Source organism: Phoenix dactylifera, chromosome 11 (assembly GCF_009389715.1).
Source record: "Phoenix dactylifera cultivar Barhee BC4 chromosome 11, palm_55x_up_171113_PBpolish2nd_filt_p, whole genome shotgun sequence".
In the NCBI taxonomy this organism is placed as follows: domain Eukaryota; kingdom Viridiplantae; phylum Streptophyta; class Magnoliopsida; order Arecales; family Arecaceae; genus Phoenix; species Phoenix dactylifera.
The window spans coordinates 12,773,262-12,794,490 of NC_052402.1; the positions used below are offsets into that span (position 1 = coordinate 12,773,262).

Consider the following 21,229-nt stretch of genomic DNA (forward strand, 5'->3'; position numbering starts at 1 on the left):
GGAGCTGTAACTTACTTAAAGTTCCTTGGCCAGACGAGCTTTATAAATGGTCGGGCTCATCGAAGAAACCAAAAGAGGATCGGGCCTAAATTTGTCTCTTGATTTCAAGCCTGGTTACATAATTGAGTAAAAAGGAAGGAGTATTTTATTGACGCTGCTTAATTATTTTAAGAAAAAGGAGTATTTAGTGCATGGTTATGAATGGTTGACAATTACAACGTAAACCAGCCATGACAAGATTGCTCATGTTAAGTTTAAATATACAAAAACCATGCATGACTGACTTAGAGTTCTTTTTTATTTAGGATGGCCTTGATCCTCTCTAATCCAAAGGAACTTTACCAAGTTAGGTATATTATAGTTTTTGATAGGCCAAAAACGAATTTAGTCCATATTTTATTTTCAAATAAAATCAATCTACAAGCAGATTAGGTACTATTGCTGCTAGGAATTGGTCCAATCAACATGCCGAGCTGGCTGAGTTACTAGAGAAATTTGGACGATTTGTGATGGCTATGATGTCGGTTGCTCCTAAGATGATGTTAGGCAGTGGAGATTGTGCTCGGATTTTTGCTTGACGCCGAATCTAACCTGAAACAACAAAAATAGAAAAATCCTTTTGTTGAAGAGTGTTTGGTGAAGGACTCTGATGCCTAAGTCAGACGAACTCTCAAGGAAGAGCAAAGGTGTTGTGAGAGCGGCAGCACAAGGGTGCAAGAGGGCTCGAGAGCATTTACTTGAACGGTCTCCTAGGAATGGTTTATATAGGCGAGTGTCAATATCCATCACCGAGGAATTTGGGCATGTTGATCGGCCGTTTTTGGTAGCTATTACATGTCCTAAAGGTCATGCGTGGGGGTTTCGCCCGTGCATCTCACCCACGCGGTTATGGAAATTGCTCATGATAATAGCCAAGATGCTTTCAGTTGAGGAGATAATTTGAAATTCAGAGAACTCTCCGCGGATCTCTAGGTCGGCCGCGTGACGGTCTTTGACTGATTGGTTGGAGGCTATATGGTGAGCTTTTATTGGTCGGTCTGCTATGTTGGCTATGGTTGGTTCTAAAATGTATCCGGTACAAACTAGGGTTACACAATCAATAAAAAATTTACCCTGTAGCTTGATTGTTGGAGTTTCCTACGTTGCAGGTTCTAGAGGAGTTATTTGAAATCTGTCAGCAACCCATTTGAAGCTTTAGTAATTCGGATCATCTCTCGACTTTGGTTCTACTACACTTAATTTATTGTAATTTTTTGATTGTCCTTACTCCACAATGGGTTTTCATATCACTATCTTATGGCATTTGTATAATGCTAAGTAATTTTTTTAATTTATTACCTTTTAATAATTACATTATTATTCGCTTTTTTTAAGTACTTAGAGAAATGGATATAAGAAGACATATAACAAAATCTTTTTTCGCTCTAAATCAAACTAATATGAAGCAAAAGGCTTTATTCTTTCACTCAGCTACAGTGGACCGCGACCCATGGATCGGTCCGAACCCCTCTCCTAACCGCTCGGTTCCTCTCAGTGTCTCAGACGCGTTCACGGCACCGCCCATAAGAATAAGAACACGAACGAGAAAAGGAATCAAAGGAGGCTACAACACGTCGCTCCTGTCGGCTCCCTCGTCCATCTATGGCCCCTCCGCCGCCGCCTGTAGTCCCGGCCTCGCCGGGCGCCCAGTACGCCCAGCAGTTCCTGAGCACCGTCCTCTCTCAGCGCGGGCCGGCGGCGCTGCCGTACACGGAGGACGCGAAGTGGCTGATCCGGCAGCACCTGGTGGCGCTGGCCGAGTCCTACCCCTCTCTCCACCCGAAGGCCTCCGCCTTCACCCACAACGACGGCCGCACGGTGAACCTCCTCGAGGCGGAGGGCACCATCCCCATAGTGTACCAGGGCGCCGTCTACAACATCCCCGCCGTGATCTGGCTCCTCGAACCCTACCCCCGCTCCCCGCCCGCCGTATTCGTCGCCCCGACCCGCGACATGGTCGTCAAGCCCGGCCACCCCCACGTCGACAGCTCCGGCTCCGTCCTCATCCCCTACCTCCGCTCCTGGGTCTTCCCCTCCTCCAACCTCGTCGACCTCGTCCGCTCCCTCTCCCACCTCTTCGGCCTCGATCCCCCCCTCTACACCCGCCAAAACCCCAATAATTCCACTACCCCTAACCCTACCCCTAATCCCTCCTCTTCCCATCACCCCTCCCCATCCCCATCCCCATCCCCATCCCCTTCCCCCACTCCATCCTCGTCATCTTCGTCGTTTCCATCACGGATCTACTCATCTTTGTCGCCCTATGGCGGGCGATTCCCGCCCTCGCCGCAGGCGGCGGCGACGAGACGGACCGAGGACGCGGCCGAGGTCTACCGCCGCAACGCGATCAGCAAGGTTGTCGATATGGTGCATGACGAAATGGCGGGTTTACGGAGAGCGCGGGAGGCGGAGATGGAGGGGCTGTTCAGTACCCAGGCGGAGTTGAGGCGGCGGGAGGAGGAGCTTTCTAGGGGGTTGAGGGACATGTTGGAGGAGAAGGAGGGATTGGAGCAGCAGCTGCAGCTGATTCTGATGAATACGGACGTGTTGGAGGGTTGGGTGAGGGAGAATGAGGGAAGGAGGCGGAGGGCTGGGGATGTCAATGTGGATGATGCGTTTGAGCCTGCGGATGTGCTGTCGAGGCAGATGCTGGAGTGCACGGCGGCGGATTTGGCAGTGGAAGACACGATTTACTCGCTGGACAAGGCAGTGCAGGAGGGGTCGATCCCATTCGATATGTATCTGAAGAGCGTGAGGGCATTGTCGAGGGACCAGTTCTTCCATCGAGCGATGTTGGCCAAGGTGCGGGCTGCACAGGTGCAGGCTCAGGTCACGAGTATGGCAGCCAGGTTGCCACAGTATGCTTCGTAGAGGAAAGTGGCTGATGGGACCTACCTGAAGCCTATCAGACTTTGTCATTGATGAGGTAGGTTGGATATTTTATCTTGTATACATGGTTTTCTATTTTCAGCTTCCTTCTATGTGTTATTATCCTGGGCTGTAGTAACCAGCATTGCCGACAAATTTGTTCTTTGAGTAACTCAACTTTCAAGATTGGTGCTTTATCCTTGGAGTTGCTCTGATATGTTATAAGGAATCAAATACTGAGTATTAATATTTTATAGTAAGTTTTTGGTTATTTAATAAAAGTTTTGGCTTTTGTTTTCTTGTCCAGTTGTGATTATATCCATGAGATTGAGTATGACACTTTTGAAAGACTGAGTACTGATTCCATTCATGGCATATTTTCGGGAAAAAATGATCAATACCGAACTAGTAATACATGTTGGCGGTGGAACTTTTGATGAGATTATAGTGGTATGTTTTGAAATGTGATATTAGCGATCTTACTATTGTCAATGCATCCAATGTGCATGGGGTCATTGCAACAAGAGCTACTTTGCAACACACCTTATTATTTGTCTGTCTTTAGCACTAATTAATAAACTGTATGCCTATGAAATCCTTGCACTAGTAAAACGATATTGAATGAATTGTTAACTACTTAAATCTTTGTGGTTTAATGTTGTTTTTCCATTGGACTCCTCTTGGTTGGTCAATCGAAGTGTCATATTTTCAGTTCCAAGGTTTCACGAGCTCGTCATATTATTCAAAACCATTCTCCTCGGTTGCAGGAGGTTGCACCAATTAAAGCTGCTACTTTCAGAGCAATAGAAAAAAAAGCAACTACTAGTGTGTGAGGCTAGGAGGAGGAAAGGGGATCATGTGTCTCTTTCATCCAAAATCAGGCATGACCTTGCATCTTGGATGGCTCCTATAGTATGAAAGAAAGAATTACTCTTTTTTTTCATTTTTTATACCTCCCTTGCATGTTTACCACACCCAATACATTTGATTCGTAAAGCGACCGGTAATTCGTAGCCTTCCAAGGAAATCAGTGATTGTGATGACTTTTTTTTTTCCAAATTTTTCAATCATATTTAGTTGATGATTTGTTGGCAGATGTTTTCGCAGCACTGCTACACACAGTATCTTGAAAAGTACTGGCTGTCAATGGTGGGATTTGTATATATGCCTCAGTTTGTAAGAGAATTCCTAAATATTTTCTTCTAGAAGTTTTTATTATAGCCTGCACTGTGTTGTACATGTCCAGATGCATGTATGTTTCGACGAAGAGGATAATGTTTTTTGCAAAAACTATGCATTAGTTTCTCTCATTTTTTAGGTGTTGGTTTTGATATAAGATAAGTTCCATCAATATAATGGTGTTGAATGGAGTGGTTTGATAGAGAAAATGGAGTTGAATTGTGGATAGTCACAAGTGATTGAGGCCACGTGACCTCTTAGTTGCATTTATTATGGAGTTGTTCAATAAGATGTGCCCAAGGTGGAGATGGGAGGGATTCAAAGGCCATCCAAAATTCATTATTGTTTGACTTACATTGGTCATATGTAAGTTTATGATACTTTCTGTTCCTTGAGTGATTATGAGAGTTTCTGTGGCATCAAATTCTTTTGTAATTTCATCTAGGTGCATGTTTGTTGGATGTTGTGAGGTAAATAAGAGGTTTTTTTAGTTCTTTGAGCTGTATCCATTTTGAAGATAGATAATGATTGTTGTTGTAGTTGGTTGTAAGTAGAGCCGATCATGGGCCGAGCCTTGGGCCTAAACTATATTCATTTTTTGTCAGGCTCCGAACCGAGCCTATTTAAAATTTGACATTTTATGTGCCAAAGCCCAACCCATGATCAACTCTAGTTGTAAGTTCTATATTTTCTTTTAGGTAGAAAGAGGTATCTGTAGCCCCGAGAATGCAAATTCCTCTTTCTTGGAGGGGGTAATTTTGAGGCCTTCTGCAATGTCTTTTGTACTCTACATTTGTTAAAATGTTGTGAAAATTAGTCTAAAGATGCTTAATGGTACAAGATGCGAGATCTCATAAATTTGGAATCTTGAAGATCAATTGAAGCTTAAGTATTTCTTTAGGTGTAAACTTTTAGGAAGCATGAATGATTAGGAGGTTCTAATTGACTGGTGCTTGGAGCTTGATCTTAAGTTACATCAAATCCTAATACATGTCTAATGGTCAAGGAGTAGATTTTGAAGAATTTGTTTAGGATTTCTATTTTTTTTGTTAATTGATTTAGAAGTGTATCTCCTGTGGCCTTAAGTTCTTTTTGGTTTAAGTATCCATCAAGATTGCTTTGATTTGGACTAGGTGTCTTATTTTGCAATTAAAAAATATTTCTCAAAATGTCTTAAGTTTATACTGTTGGAAGAATCTGTTTGGATTGCTTTGATTTAAAACTAGCGTGAGATGTTAATGTGTTATCAGTGGCCTTGAGTTGTAGATTTGTTATGATCAAGGTTAGTACTGATGCTTGGTTAGGGTTTAGGGATTTTATTTTTGTAGGCTCTTTATAAGGGTGGATTTAATTTATAGGTTACATTTAGCTTGTAGTACAATTTTTTGGTGGATCCCTGATGCTCTTTATCTGCCTCTAGTCGTTTTTTAATACCAAATTCTTTTTATTATTTACTTTTTTCCTTTGTAGGCATTAGCTCATTGCTCCTTAAACACATCACCTTCATAATGGACCCATGCTAGTTGGTAAATCAAAAGTTCCAACCAATCATATAAAATCCCTTATGATGCTCACATTGGTGATTATTGAGTAATGGATATCGAATTGCACGACTTTATATGTTTAGATAAGGATCTACATGATTTGAGCTCGAGCAAGCTGGAGCATGAGCTTGGTTCAATGGTCAGTAGCCCTAGCCTAAGCTTAGCTCGTGTTCGTTGTGAGCTCCAAAGGCTCTGGTTGAATTCGGCTTTTTTTTGGGTCAATCTAAAGTTTTTTCTATGGTCTACCATATCGATGCGTACCAGCCGGTACGGGTCGGTACGTACCAGTCCTGCCTCGGACTGGTACCGGATCAGTGTGGAATCCGGTACCGATAGCTTATCGCTAGAAAATCGGTACGGGACCAGTATTGGATTAGCGTGGATCAGCATTGAATCCGAAACCGGTACGGGACCGGTACGGAACCGGTTCGGGCCGCCACCGATACGCCAACCGGAACCGGGTCAGCGGACCTTGGTTTTTCCCATTAAAATCAGCTCGCTTTGTAAGGTTGGGCTGGAGGATGAAAATGGGATGGAGGTGATGAGTGATGGTGATCAGTCCTAACAAGGATCACTAGCTCTCGAGTTTTGGCAATCGAAAACCAGCAACAAGGACTTCTTCCCCATCTCTCTCTCTCTATTAGATCTATAGGCTAAGACATCGATGTTAGTGAGATGGAGAAGCGGCAGATGGTTTCTCCTCTAGTTTCTCCATCGCCACTAGCAACAAAGCGAGGTCAAAGGCTCAGAGTCTTGGAGGAGGGAGAAATAGAGAAGAGAGAGAGAGAGACAAGCATGATGGGAGTGGTGGCGTTGAGCAACTTAGGAATGCTAAGGCTAAGAAAACTGGAGCTTTCCAAATGCAAAAGTTTTAAGGAGTTTGTTGGTTAATCCATTTTAGCCATTGGAGAGGTACTTAGTAGCCAAAGATGAGGAATATGAATGGCTTTTTCACTTTCTTTTGAAATCTTCACTCCCACTTCATAAGAAGGGATGCCTTGGTTGAAGTCCGGTTCTTTCATTGAGGTGATTGGAAAAATCAAGATGTGTGGAAATGGGCCCAGTAGCCTTGAGAGGACTATGAATTTGAGTCTTTAATATCTCACCTACTAGGTCCGGGTCATTAGGCTGATATCTAGTGATTGGAATCCTCTTTTAATAACGAGCAGTATATTGACATATCAAAATAATTATAAAAATTACATTTTACTTAATAAATTGTAGTTAAATTAATATATTATTTCAATCTTAGCTGAGCTCAATCTACACGGATCGGAAAGATCTTGCCCAGCTTAAGCTAAGATCTCGGGCTTAAGCTCAGCTCATTTACTAATGAAGCAAGCTCGTGTCGAGCCATATTTTGAAGCCTAATCACAAACAGCTCGGCCATTTGACAGCACTCCATTTGAGTGATCCGTGAAACATAGCCATGCACATGGATTTAAGTATGGCATGGTGTATCCATGATAGTTATAGGCTGGCATGACACCTGTTGTACCATACAATGTTATGTCTGTCACATGCTGTGGCCCAAATAGAAAAGTAAGGTTCTATACCAATCAATATGAACCAAATCATGTTGGCTCAGAATGTACAGTCTAAGAACTTTGTATTTTTCCCCTCATTTGCGACTTTGTCCATTTCAAAACAATCATGCATCCCAAACCAGTAACATCGTTCAAGCTTGATGACACGATATCATGTCTGGAAGATGGTCTCATGGAGATCATTAAGTTGCATCTTTCTCTGGTAACTCTTGCTCAATGGAGTCCGCTTACATCATCTCAACCACCTTCATTGGCGAAAAAACACACTGTAATATCTTTTTAACATCTAAACTTGCATTTTGCAAGCTGCAAAAAAACATATGCCTACAAAGGCAGGTGTCAAATAGAGTTTGGGATCTGATGCCTATGCTTCTATGTGCACCCTATCTACTGCAAATGGATTTCTGGACATATGGAGGCGCAACAAAGAAGAGGTGTCCAAGAACTTTGAGAAGTGCGCAAGCATATAACAACGGCTGTGGTTATTTAAAGATTAAAACCTAGTAGGAGCTAAATCTCTGGGAAAGCCCTAAAGCAAAGCTAGTGGAAGTGAGGATTTGAGATAGAATTAAATGGTGGAACCTAGAAGGACAAGGACTAAGCACATATATCTAATTCAAATAATTTTAGCTAATACTACTGGTTTAAGGCAAAATAGTGACATGTTTATCTACTTGTTAAAAGTTGAAACTTGAAACCATACTAAGGAGATAGGGACCTTGTCCTTATAGTTTTTAGAACTAAAGCCTTGAGAGTAGAGAGCTAAGGAAGAAATCAGGGATTGAATTTTGGCTTAGATAGATCAGTTTCTCCTTGAAATGATTAGAAATTAACCAAAATTTTTGGTTTCGACCAGTTCCAGCCGAAATTGAAGATACATCCTATTTCATTCATAATATTGATATTGAATGTATTTTGAGGTCATTTCTTCATTAATGTAAGTAACTTTGGACTAACTAATGACAAGTTTAGGCTATCTTTTCTTATTTCAGTTAAAAGTAAGAATGTTTGCAGATGGCAAATCTGAGCCACTGGAAACAAGTACTTTGTTAACATTAACCATAAATTTTCGGATGTTTTTTTAAAAAAATAAATCCATTTGGGTGTTTGGCTCTAAGAAATTTCAAGAAAAGTTTTTTTTCTACATATGAAATCTCTTGGTTCCTTAAGATATTTTTTGAGGAGAAAATGCCGGGCTCATCACAGGATATAAGTTTGGGTTTGCTAGATCTTAAATATTCAATATATTTTGATGAGATATATCCAGTCATGGTCTTTTTAATACCCTCTAGATTGTAACCTCTAGATTGTAAGTTACATGCCAGTACTTGATATGTCATATGGTTGAAATCATTATTTCAAATTTCAAATTGATACATGGTTCTATGCTAGTATATTTTACTATTATAATGCTTACCTTATTAGCTGTTCAAGAATTAGATTATTATCAAATTATAGTTTTTCAACACTTCATTCGTTTTCCAAGATTTTTACAATTGGCCATACTTTCAGGCATGTAGCATGTAAAATAAAAAGAAACCATAAACTTGATGATTACAAACAATAGAAGGTTCTTCAAAACTATTTAATGTATGTTTCATTTGCTTATTTCAAGTTTCTCTTATTTTTTCCTTTTTTAATCTCTTCTTCATTTTTATCCCAGCAGCAACTTTAAAACTTAAGTTGAACCACCAAAACAACTTAAACTGTGGGAAACAAAACTTGGCAAGGCTGACTAACACCAAACTGAATCTTCGAACCTTGGAAGCAATTTGGTAACTTGATATTTCAAAAGAAGATATTGTTGTTATTTAGCAGCTGATTTAGTTAAATGGACATTGTGCTAAAGTAATAAGGGCTCGTTTGGTTCGCGGGAAGTATTTTCCCTCCTAGGAATATGATTTCCAGGAATCATATTCCTAGGAAGAGGATACCTAGGAAAGTATTTTTGGCATGTTTGGTTAACCATGGGAAAGTGATAAATTTCCAAAGTGCTCATGTTTGGTTGACCATTCACTTTCCTAGGAAAGTTATGTATAATTCCTATTATGCCCTTAATAAAAATTAGTTCTTTAATGCCTCTTTAATGCTTCTTTAATGTTGAAGGGTCTTTTTGGAAAAAAATAAAAAAGGAGTGATTCCCACCTCATGGGAAAGTAACTTTCCCATGTTTCTCATGGGAAAGACTTTCCCATGAAATATGGGAATCATATTCCCATGGGAATACAACTTTCCCATCTCTCTCCTTTGAAAACTCCAACCAAACAAGAGGCATTTCATTACTTTCCCGTTGACCATACTTTCCCCCCTCCTTTTCCTGCGAACCAAACGAGCCCTAAGAGATGCACACCTTTTCTCTTGCGTTTGAGATTGAGATATGCGGCCTATGCTTTGCTGGATGAAAATTCGGGTCTTATGGAATAAATCCAAAGAAGGTGGAGATCTTTTGTGCCCCGAGGCGAGCTTTTAAAACTCCTCACATTGCACTCATATGCTGATTTGAGAAGAGATACTGAGAGTTTGATGCACTTGGACAATGCTTCTGGATCTATGCTATAGGTAGTTGAGCATGTGAGAGTGCTGGCGCGAACAAGTCAGCATCTACATAGTGTTTCTGAATCTGTATATGTGCATTGGTTATATACTTCTAACTGATTATAGGTTCTAGCATGTCAAAAGTTAAAGAATCCGTTTTGATAGATATCTTTGTTTTTAGGCCATTGAATTTTATTTCCAGTTGTGTGATATGAACTCATTCATCATGGTTCCTTGTACTGTGGATTATCATGCGCAAAAAAATATGGAGCTTCTATGTAGCATCTTGATGTAATTTGATAGCAGCAAATGTAATCACTGGAAATACTGGCCCACAGGTAATCAAATAATCAGTAAAATTTTGACAATGCTTAGAGAAAAATCTAAACAAGATGTTTACTGCTTTGTCATTGTTCAATGACTAATTGAGAATTTGTGAAATAGGAAATACCAAATGCTAGGTGATGAATTACATGTTTGTAAAGTGATGTATAAAATTGCAACAGTACATCAAGCTTTGTGGAGATAGCTGCAAGAAGAATAAGATAGGTGAAAACTATCTTTGAATATCACATTTGCTTCATGTAGATGTTGTTTCCTTGCTGAGGATGAAGAATCTGCATATTGTTTTTTTATATTGGTTAGGATAATGCATTTGATAGAGCATCCCATAAACTTATTTGGTGGAAGTTAAGGAGAGGTTATCTTTGACACAGCAAAGTTTAAGGGTTAGCTGTGGTATGCTTATGGACTTAACGTTGCCTGTGGGCCTATACGAAGGATTTGCTTGAGTTCTCTCTGATCACGATTGTCTTTTGATGCAGTGATGATGTAGATAATGCAATGTTTACAGATCAGAAGACAAAATGGATTATTGCTATTTTGAATTTATGGTAGGAAATGAGGGAGGATATGGGTCCTAATAGTAGTCATATGAAAGCAAGGGTTTGAAAATATGATATTAGTTCTTTATGTGGAGTCACCCAGTACCTGTTATGAAAGAGAATAGGGGATACACTGAGAATTGAAATAGTGGTCAATAAATTCATTCTTGACCTATGTGTTGCCACTGTATGGTAGCGGCACTTCAAGGAAATATATGAATTTTTTCTTGGGAAAAATACAATGGAGACACCAGCGGGGTTCGAACCCTGCACCTCACCCAACTTGTGAGGGTGCCAACCTGCTGAGCTAAGCCTGGTTCCCACTGTAATATTTAAGATGAGCTTGATGAGTGCACTATTGGGTTGGATGTCACCAAATTCAGGATGGATGAATTTGTAAGGAGAGTTGAAGGCAGATTGCACCAAAAGCAGATTAATTTATGAAAACTTTATGAGAATCATAACTCTTGTGTAACTAAGGTTGACAGATGCCATGATATAGATGGGCCTTGTATGTATATGGATGGTTGAATGAGAAGCCGAGCTGAACTGAATCTAAATAGAACTAAGACCATGATTAGGAAGAGATGACTTGCCTTGATAAAGGACCAAGACCTTGATTGGACAAATTAGAAATTCCAAAAGTACAAACCATACTTAAAGTTTATGTCAAACACTTAAGTTACTAAGCAATAGCGCTAATCTTTAAAGAAATCATGGTTGTAGACTGGAATCATGCAATATCTTTGTTCCTCATATAAAATTACCAAAATCTTTTCTGTGCTATCTAAAGCATGTTTACAAAATAATGAACTTGTTTCTTTAAGAAATATAGCAAACACCATTTTGAGTATATGAATCACAGGTCAAATGCCCGATCAAAGTCAATATTAAATCTTGGGACTTACAGGCATGCCACCATCTTGCTCGAGAGACATTGCATAGGCTACTTGGCTGACAGCTATTTTTCATGTTGTATTAAGGTGTATAACTGGATGTTATCTCTTCATATTGTCCTCATTTTATCTTCAACAATATCTTATAATTTAGAATTTGTATAGCTTTGACCCAGATCAGTTCTTGTTTTTCTGCCCATTTTAGGACGATTAGTTAGAAGAAAATACATATTAAAGGAAATAAAGAAGAATACCACCGAAAAAAGGAAATGAAGAACTGGAAGTTTCAGACATGGCTGAGGTGGGATATTTGAAATCCACCACCAATTATTATTCAGACATAAAAAATCTGTTGGAATGCAGCATGTCTCACACTTAACCTACCTTAGTTTGGATGCAAGTCCGGTCCTTATATGGACCCTAAACAAATCCTGATCGGATTACAATATTTAGATATTCTTAATGACATTAAACGCAAGGAGCGCCCCCAGCTTTGTCCAATGTGAGACCCTTTTCAATTTTCTGAGGACTGTTGCTGGTCATCCAGACAATTCTAAAATATGAATTGGTCATCCATATAATGTGGCTTTTCCTTATTTTGTGCTTATCCCTTTCACACCTTCACCTTTTCAGAAATTTACAGTAGCCAACTCTAGTTGAGCCAATATTATTCACAGATTTGGTCATTAAGACAACTGCATGCCTTAAATGCCCCACTGAGATGATGCATTTTGTAATTTAATGTGAGAGAGGATTTGATGTGGCTGCACCTGTGGACACACTGGCACCTGCATTAAACAAAATATCAGGTTTATTTATGTATTTATAAATATGAGGGATATGGGTTCCTAGATTAGTAATTGTGGCCTCTTGGTGGTTTAGAATAGTTTTGGAGTTCTGTTATAACTTTTTTTTGTGATTCTGAAGTTCAGATTTGAAGAATCTTATTTAAGAAAGTAAATTTGAAATTTAAGGGGTAGTATCCTTGAGCACTTTTATCAACTATACTCTGCTTTGGAAATGTTATTTACTGACTATTTTGATTAACAAGTGATTAAAGCTTGGGACTAATTCTGCAGAAATTATTGATTATTTCATGGGACAAGTTGTTTAGTCTGAAGTACAAGACTCGGTGAATAGAGGTTATGGATGATGCTTTATTGGCAAATCCAGGAGAGCTAACAATTCTCAAATGAATAACTAATTATCATAGGCAAGGAATAGAAACATGCCTAATTTCTACAATTCATCTTCATGAAGCTTCTTTTTGCATGCCATTTTTTTGGTGCTTCTATATTACTAATTCCCATAGCTTCAGAATGCTATGTCACAGGAACATGTCACCAAGATGCATAATCTTGAAAACCTGTTTGGATTTTCTTATATTATTGATTCCCAATGACCAATGCAACTATGACCTTGGGTAATTTTTCTAGGGAACTGATTTGATCCTTTTGCGCCACAGAAGGAAAGCATGTGGGAAGTGCTTGGGAGATGAAGTAGTGACTTCAGGGAAATGTTTATCATTGTCATAATCATCATCATCATTTATTTATGACGGGCAGCAGCTGTGTTTCAGATTGCCAAATACCTGTGACATCAACATCATCATCACTAGTATTATTATTATTTATTTAATGCTGGAGCAGCATCTGTGTTTCAGACCCCCCGTCTTATGGTATTCATGATAGCAATTGAATTACCCAGTTTCCTGTTTCCTCTTGCGTGCGTGGACATTTAATTCAAGAAGGCTGTGTGCAAATTTGCTAGTTCCCCAGCCGTTACAGCTTGAAGGTTATCTGTATTAGTTGGTTTCGGTGGTCTCAGGCTGACAGCCACAATTTTAAGAGTCACGCAGGACGGTGGTTCCATGCACACAAATAGTTCCACCTACCCCGTGGCATGAGGCGGATCAATGCGAATTTTGCGGGAATTGGGCTGATACTTGCAAGATGATTGCAAGTAAGAAGTTGCAAGCCAGCATTAGATGGCTTGGAGAACTTGCCGTGTGCTTTAACCGGCATTGGAAAGCATTTTTCTGTTCTAGATTAGGAAGGAACTGACCACGTCAGATTATGTGATGCATGCAAGATGGTTGCATAAAAAGTTACATGCCAGCATCGGGCAGCTTGGAGAACTTTCCATGTGCGTTATTGGCACCAGAAAGCATGGGATTCCCCTTTTTGAATTGCTCCAGAATGAGAATTACTGCCGTTGGAGCATCTTAATAACCTGCTGTTCGGGCATTCTGAATGAAAACTGGCTTTAGAAGCATCGATTTGTTCCTGCTAGTAGAAAGCATTTCACTCTGATCCCACTAGCCCTGCCAAACTCTACGCCTTCTGAATCAAGACTGGCTTTAGGCGAACACCATCAATTTACTCCTGCGAGTAGAGAAGACGACTGAGGCTCATTGTGGTTTAATTAGCCAATAAATTCGTGCACCGAGCAACGCGGCGCATGGTGCCCTGCTCTGATGTGCCATCTCCCCATCATCCCAGCCAAGTCCTGAGCCGTATCAGGTACAATTTCCTGATTCCTGAGGTCCAAGCAGAGACTGTTGATGTGCAACATGGCTTCAGTCCCCCCTTCTGGATTTTTACCTTTCCAGTATGCACTGTGATCGTCTTTTTCTCCTCTGAACTCAAGTTCCTCGAGCAACCAGACGCATTAGATTAAGACGGTTCAAATGATACTGTTAGAAAAACTGCCTTCACAGAAAATGTGCAATTTTTAGCATCTTGACATCAGAACAGCAACATATACAAGCGAAAGCAATCAGAGTACATATATCTGGCACCCCACCTGCAAAATTTAAATTCATATGTCCAATAAAACAACACACAAACGCTTAGCCTGCTTGATTCTTGGAGTAGCAAAAACACGAAGGAATCATTATTCACCATCAGGATACTGACTGGCATCTGCATATACTAACAAACATGCTGTAGATGCCTGTAATTTCACCCCTAATTTCAATAAGGGGCGGATGTCATAAATGAGGTTTAATTATTGCTGGGATGTAAGCTGAAGGATCTGAATTGTTGGAAAATAACAACGCCAAGCAATGACTTCATGACCCATGAATACCATTAACCTAATAAAATATAGATTTTCAATGAAAGAGACCAGTATGGTGCGATAAGTCTGATTGATGTGACACCAAGAATACAAACAAGGCTGCAAATTATTAAGGTGACGATGCTTGTCTTGCCGACCACCAGCTTCAAAAATTTATGGGTAGACAAAATTTTGCAAGTAAAATGAGGTCAGAAAATCACCCCAATGACATTAAACTCGAAACAGGGAAAACTGGAAGCAAGCCTGCTTTCTCAGACATAGTAACCAGTGAAAGTGAACCCCCTTCCCACAATCTCACCAACACAGAACCATGCGTACAACTCAAGTCCAAACAGAGCTGCAACGCCAGCATCCTCAACCCTGAGCTCATTCCTGTTTCTCCATATGTGCTTCACACCATTAAGCTCTTCCCAGAATGCCTCGTAACGGCCTGGAATGCTGTAAGATAAAACACTCAGTGCGCAGAGTTCAAAATTTTCTTCACCCTAAACCAATTTCCTTGCATACTCAACATTAGATAATCGAACAGTTGACAAGGTAATGTTTTATCGATCTTTGGGGGATTGTTAATGCTGATTTATAGTTCAGACAAATAATGGAGTGCTAAAACAGAGCAGAGGCATTTAGAGAATTGAAGTTGGCTGTATAACACTGGCAATCATTACAATACACTGTTGAGTAGTTACTTGCATCATATCTTCAATATGACTAGCGGCACTTCCACAGTATTCTCATAAAGAAACTGATAATAAAAGAACAAAACAGCTGTGCAAAATATGTCAAATATGATATTTACTAATAATGGATAAGTCATTCTGAAATAAAGAACAAAGGGATTTGATCAAAAGAAGAAAGAAAAGGGTTCATAGCTAGGTATAAAGATAGATCAACCTTTCTTTCACCTGAATTATCACATTTCACTGTGGATTTCGCATCAAAGTAGATCAAATATATCATCTAACTTGCATGAAGAGATGGATGAAGTTACTTCCTACCATTTTCTCTTTATGTAGGTCATTTAATAGGTTGCCAGTTTCTATTATCCTTTCTTCTATTTATATTTTTGAAGTTTGTGGCCTTCCCATTTCTGTGAATGATACAATATGACGATCATTATTAGCAGTTGTGGAATCTGCTATTGAATACAACCATTTTTCATTTATATATTTTTGAACCTGCAAGACCATCAATATCAGGTTGCTAGAAACTCAAATCTTAAATTCATCCGAAATAATGTGATATATAGCCATCCCAAAATGAACTATTGATTTATTAATAGGTCATTCCATAACAATCCATAATGGGATTGTTAGATCATAGGATCACCACTACCTATGAAAAGCCACCGGATGTAGGTTGCCCTTGCTTCTCATGTTCTCTAAAATTCTTTTAAATTCCTTATTGAGGTTTTGAGGGAAGGACCCAGCCCAAAAGTGATAAAACACCACCCACTTGACAAACACACATCCCTATCAAGCAAATGCCAATTTTTTTTTAGAACATAACATGTCAATGAGTAAAAAAATTATGTGCATATAAACCTAATGTCAATAAATGTAGACCTACAACATAACTAAACATTCAGCAAAAATATGAATGGTGTTCACTAAGCATGCAAAACCAAAATTTTGAATTGAATCTGGAAATTGGATGATACAAAATTGAACATTCATTATCTCCAAATCCTATACAATAATGCCATGATAGTCAGGAAATGACTGACAGTGATATCAAGGGTATGATAAACCTATTCTAAACAGTGCCGAGATAGTCATGCACTATCAGATCTAATTGAGAAAAGAAATTTGATTTTGCAAAAGATGATATGAACAGTCATCAGTAAATTGTCTTGGCCAACTTTTAACAGCAACGGTTAAGTGCTGTGCATTTATGCTAGCATGTCTCTTGCCACATACAAGTAGCAACTACTTAAACGGTCAAAAGAATTTTCCCAGGTAAAAACAGCAAAAATGATGAGAACAGCGCTCGAAGAAAAAGAATATATGAACAATCTAAAATAAGCCAGAACCCATAATTCAACAACAAAATTTTTTTGATCAACAGGAAAACACATGTAGATGCAGGCACGTATATAAACCTATATGTTTATCTCAATGCTGCATCTTAACAAACAAGCCTAATCCCATTATAAACCACAAATCAAAGTATGATCCATCAAAGTTCAAGAAAAATTTACTGTTCCCTCTTAAACTGAAGTAATGCAAGCACGTATATAAATCTCAACATTGGACCTTAACCAACAAGCCTGATCTCATTATGAACTACAGATCAAGGTATGATCCAACTAAATTAAAGAAAAATTTACAAATGGCTCTTAAACTGAAGCTCATGCTTGACAAATTTGTATGGAATTAAAAGTAAAGTTAAGTTTGGGTAGGAGCCATGAAACCCAAAAAACCAATTCACAAGTACTAGGAGTTAATTGGTTATGTAGTTTACTCAAGCAACAATGGAACAAACTCCAAAAGCTCCTATAGACAAGAGGGCAAAAATTTGACAAGACAAACTCCATCAAAAGCCAAGCGACAAACATATCATGTAAGCATGAGCTTTTCCCAGCAAAATCCATTCAGCAGTATCGCTTAGTGACTGACATTTCTCAAATAAATTAACAATGTGACTATACGAAAACCTCAAAGATTTGCATGTTTGTAACTGTTTAACGAACTCATTTTCCACATCAAACATCTCAAATATGTTATAACCACGAATTCTTTTAGGTTAATATCTAAGTCTACAAACAAGACTTGAAAAAACATCGAATATATAAGTTCAGATCGAGGCCTTCAAACACCTATGTCAAGCTGTCTATGAAATGGATTAGGATAAAACCTACATCAAGATTCTCCATCTCAATATCGAACCCCATACAGATACCATTTTGGTACAACGTCGGTATACCCAACATAAGGTTCGGCGTACCGAGACTAGGTACACCTCTTATATCAGTTCAGTACTGGTACAATATGATATGCACAGTACAGGGTGTACGTAAAAGTACGGTGAACCTTGACTTGCACAGTCATAATAAAAATTGAAACAAAGGTAAAGAAGGTTAGATTGCATCAAAAAGCCCATGTTCGCAACTTTTTACCTGCAAAAGAACTAGGACAGAAAAGAAAAAGGAAAAATGAGAATACACATATAAGGACATGAAGGAGTGTCCGTGCAATTCATCTCTCATCACTCAATTTGTCATCATTTCTCAGAAACGATGAGTTTCAGCAAAACTTGTTCCCGAGCAAAAGAAAACGACACCGTACGCTGAAATTATAAGCAAAAGCACAAAGAAAAGAGAAAATGAACATTAAGTAAATTAACATGGGCAAGTCACTACGACCTAAAGATCTAAATCAGAAAAACACAGTAAGAAACAAGAAAGGACCCTGTCTGAGCATAGAATACTTAAACGATAGAAGCACATTGCATGTATCAGAAAAGCTAAGCTTCAATCTCTATTTATGTAATTTTCTGCTTAGGTTCAGTAAGCAAGATCGGACCAACAAGATATATATTATCAAATCAATAATTTGCGCCTCAGAGAAGTTAAATCTCGTTAATACCTTGCAAGACGTGTGTAAAAGAGCTGTTTTGACAGCTCTTGGCATTTCTCAATGGTGGGTGGATCCACAACGTATTTCTTGTTCTTCTCCATTAGCTCTTTATAGTAGGCGCTTCCATGCTTTGCCACAAATTCTGAGGCTTGAACAGCCTTGGACCGAAGCTGGTGCAGTTTAGATGCCATCCACTTCCTAAATAACACGTCAACAACAACCAAAAACAAAAGAGGGAAGTCCTTCCATTAATCAATCATCCCAAGAACGCCATCAAAGGAAAAGAACACAACGGTAAAACAAATCCCCAATGTTCCCCTAAAAATAAACTGAGAAACTCCCGTCAAATTCTTCACAGATCTATACCACTCAAAACGCGAAGCCAATACCACAATCTGGAACTTACGAAATCTATAATCTAACTGAAAACGTGATTTAAAGTCAGAAATCACAAGAAAAACCCTAACATGTAGGAGAAAACCCTGTTATTAAGAGGGGAAAGAACGGATCAGCAAGTGCCCACAAAACCCTAGATTGTCGGAGATGATCGGGAAAAAGAACAACGGAAGGAAGGATTCGGAAGCGAATCAAGAGCATTTAGATCCTGAGCTCTGAGAGAATGAAGAAATTACCTCTTTCAGGGTCGCGACAGAGATGGAAAATAGGAAGAGGGGGGGCTCCGAGACGAGCGAGCGAGCGAGGGAGAGTGGTTAAAGAATGCTGGGGTTTCTCGGCTTATATCCTCGGTCCTCAAAGGGTAATTCCGTAATTGTGTTCATGCTCGGTGGAGCACGCACAGTGGTTTGTTGGAGAAGTGCAATTTCAGTAGTTTTAAACAACTTTTAAAAAATATATACAGATATAAAAATAAGTTCAAATTATTGATATTTTTAAATATTTTAAGCAAAGAAGTTTACAAAAAATTATAAAAAAATAAAATAAATTATTTATTTATTTATAAAAAAGATTCAATTTTTTAAATAATTAATTATTAAAATATAGAATAATATAATATATTTGAAATGATTATATTCTGAATAAGTATTTGTATAATAGGAGTCAATATTGTTACCAAGCCAAAGTGGCAAATTTGTATTTTTTAAAAAAAAATCTCTTTGTTTATAGGTTTTTTTGACCAGATATTGATAATATCAATATGACCGAATAGGATGCAACTATCCAAATCAATCCGCACCAAACATAGGAATAAATTTAGTTAGAGAATATCCAACCTATCTTCACCCTAAGTAGAGGGCCTTTGGGAGGAGATCTAAATCCATCAGTAGTGTGAAATTTCTCATTTTAAGAACTTGTGGGAATATCATAAAGCGGGGCTTGCTGGGTGGTCAGATCCTCTTGTTTAGCAATCCAAAAATTTTGGATTCAACTTTAAGTGATGAATCTCCAAAAATTCAGGCATCTTCAAGAATTCAAACTTAGATAATTACACGCAAATAGATATCTTGCTCTCTTTAAAAACCTTTTGAGGACGCCCAAGAGAAAACCGGACCCTTGTTTATATACTACAGGAATCTTACTCCTGAATCCTGATATTGTAATTATGCTACACGTATCTCAGGCTTTTGGGCTAAGATTGTGCAGTAATCATGCCTCAGCCTGGCTCAATTTCAGCCATTAACTCAACCTCATTGTCCAGTTATGGATCCACCAAAGGCAAAACTGAGTATGGACCCAAACTTCTCAGAACAGCCTAAGGTATGATGACTAAGATGTGATAATTTTATCACCCTGATGGATAATTATCATTGATTTAGTCTATTAAGGAATTTCGTATTGGGAACTAGGCAACCGTTGCTAGCCAAGTGCTAGATTCTTAGATGAAATATTTGCCAAATTAACTATGTAGCTTGTGTTAGGCACTCATCTAAAATATGTGGCAGCAATTGACTATTTACGCCGTGGAAGGCAAGCTAATATAGGCACTAAGGTACAATTTCTTCATTGTCTACTCTATCTTAATAATGTATATTGCAAACAAAACACTTTAGACAAAGTAAGTTGCAATAAATTTTGGCTCGGTAACGAATTTGATTCCCAATTCCTCTTTCTTTTTTTATTGCTTGGTCTGAATAATATAAGTTATAACAACTCAGGACTTCACCCAAAAAATCTAACCGAAAGGTATTATTTGGATTTCTTGGTTCTGTATAAGAACCCAAAATCTATCCGGTGCATAGCCAATATGAGACTAAATACATGCCTCCAAGATCCTCACATACTTCCTCTATTTAAGTCTTAGCGTCTTCACTATGTTAAGAATCCAAATTCATACAAATTTATTTGCAAGTATCATAAATCCAATCACAAATATCACGATCGACTTTAATCGATTCATACTGCAGTGTCCTTTAATCCACATAGGTTATGGGCTGGGTTTGCTCTAAAATTATTTGAAACAACCCAGGATCTTATCCAAAAAAGATTAGCCACAAAGTATTATTTAGGTTTCTTGGTTCTGCATAAATATGCAAGTTCTATCCGATGCATGGCAAATGTGGGACTAAAAACACGTCTAGATGGATCCTCACGAATATATTACCAAGCTCATCCCTGTCAAGGCAATCCTACATCTTGATGAGCAGGTAGATTACTACAGCCTATCTAGCTCAAGTCAGGAGGTTTTAGGGAGTGCTTCTGCATTTTGCTGTGAGGACAGCTAGTGCAGGCAGGAGTTAGCAGGATAATTCACAATAAGCTACACGGCCAGAGATTTCTTTGAGCAATATATCCAATCAATAAGTCACCAGAGGCCACTATATCACAGTTCCTAGATTTTTATTTGTATAGTTTGGCATGTAAAATTTTACCGCCAATGAGATCAGGTGACATAGTGCGTGAAAAGAATTACATCGTCAGCACAGGTGATGCCAATTGCATCCATTAATACCGTAGAATCAACAACCCATCAGGCCACGTTCGCGCCAGGGCCGTTTCCCCCTGCACAAGTTAACCAACTAAAACGTTGAAAGCAAAAACTTCCACAAAGTCAAACAATCATTCAGGTATTTATTTAAAAAAACTTGGGTATGATTTTTTTAAAACTTCCACATTTCATCTTTT

The 21,229-nt window shown here is 38.8% G+C and overlaps 2 protein-coding genes across 4 annotated transcripts; one reads left to right on the plus strand and one right to left on the minus strand.

Annotated features, from left to right (window-relative positions):
• Window positions 1–1,558: 1,558 nt before the first annotated feature.
• On the plus strand, window positions 1,559–13,209 carry LOC103711187 (protein ELC-like). Of its 3 annotated transcripts, none has more exons than XM_026806290.2 (2): window positions 1,559–2,965; window positions 3,675–9,027. In XM_026806290.2, the coding sequence occupies exon 1, from the start codon at window positions 1,642–1,644 to the stop codon at window positions 2,908–2,910; it is 1,269 nt and encodes a 422-aa protein (XP_026662091.2). In that variant the 5' UTR covers window positions 1,559–1,641; the 3' UTR covers window positions 2,911–2,965; window positions 3,675–9,027. The 3 variants fall into 3 exon arrangements, with proteins under 3 accessions (XP_026662091.2, XP_017699288.2, XP_008795463.2); XM_017843799.3 differs by lacking the exon at window positions 3,675–9,027 and adding an exon at window positions 12,929–13,209 and having other exon boundaries at window positions 1,560–2,965; XM_008797241.4 differs by lacking the exon at window positions 3,675–9,027 and adding an exon at window positions 12,958–13,209 and having other exon boundaries at window positions 1,561–2,965.
• A 1,366-nt stretch (window positions 13,210–14,575) lies between these two features.
• On the minus strand, window positions 14,576–18,883 carry LOC103711188. The gene is made up of 3 exons (XM_008797242.4): window positions 18,781–18,883; window positions 18,158–18,346; window positions 14,576–15,011 (listed from the first exon to the last, which is right to left on the minus strand). Exons 2-3 carry the CDS (start codon window positions 18,337–18,339, stop codon window positions 14,825–14,827), a joined length of 369 nt encoding a protein of 122 aa, XP_008795464.1. The 5' UTR covers window positions 18,340–18,346; window positions 18,781–18,883; the 3' UTR covers window positions 14,576–14,824.
• Window positions 18,884–21,229: the final 2,346 nt, after the last annotated feature.

Excerpts from the sequence above, each read along its gene's own strand:
- LOC103711187 (XM_026806290.2), top strand. The coding sequence starts at position 1,642 with ATGGCCCCTCCGCCGCCGCCTGTAGTCCCGGCCTCGCCGGGCGCCCAG.
- LOC103711188 (XM_008797242.4), bottom strand. The coding sequence starts at position 18,339 with ATGGCATCTAAACTGCACCAGCTTCGGTCCAAGGCTGTTCAAGCCTCA. Across the intron at positions 15,012-18,157 it reads TTTTACACACGTCTTGCAAG|CATTCCAGGCCGTTACGAGG; the intron begins GTATTAACGAGA and ends TTTATCTTACAG.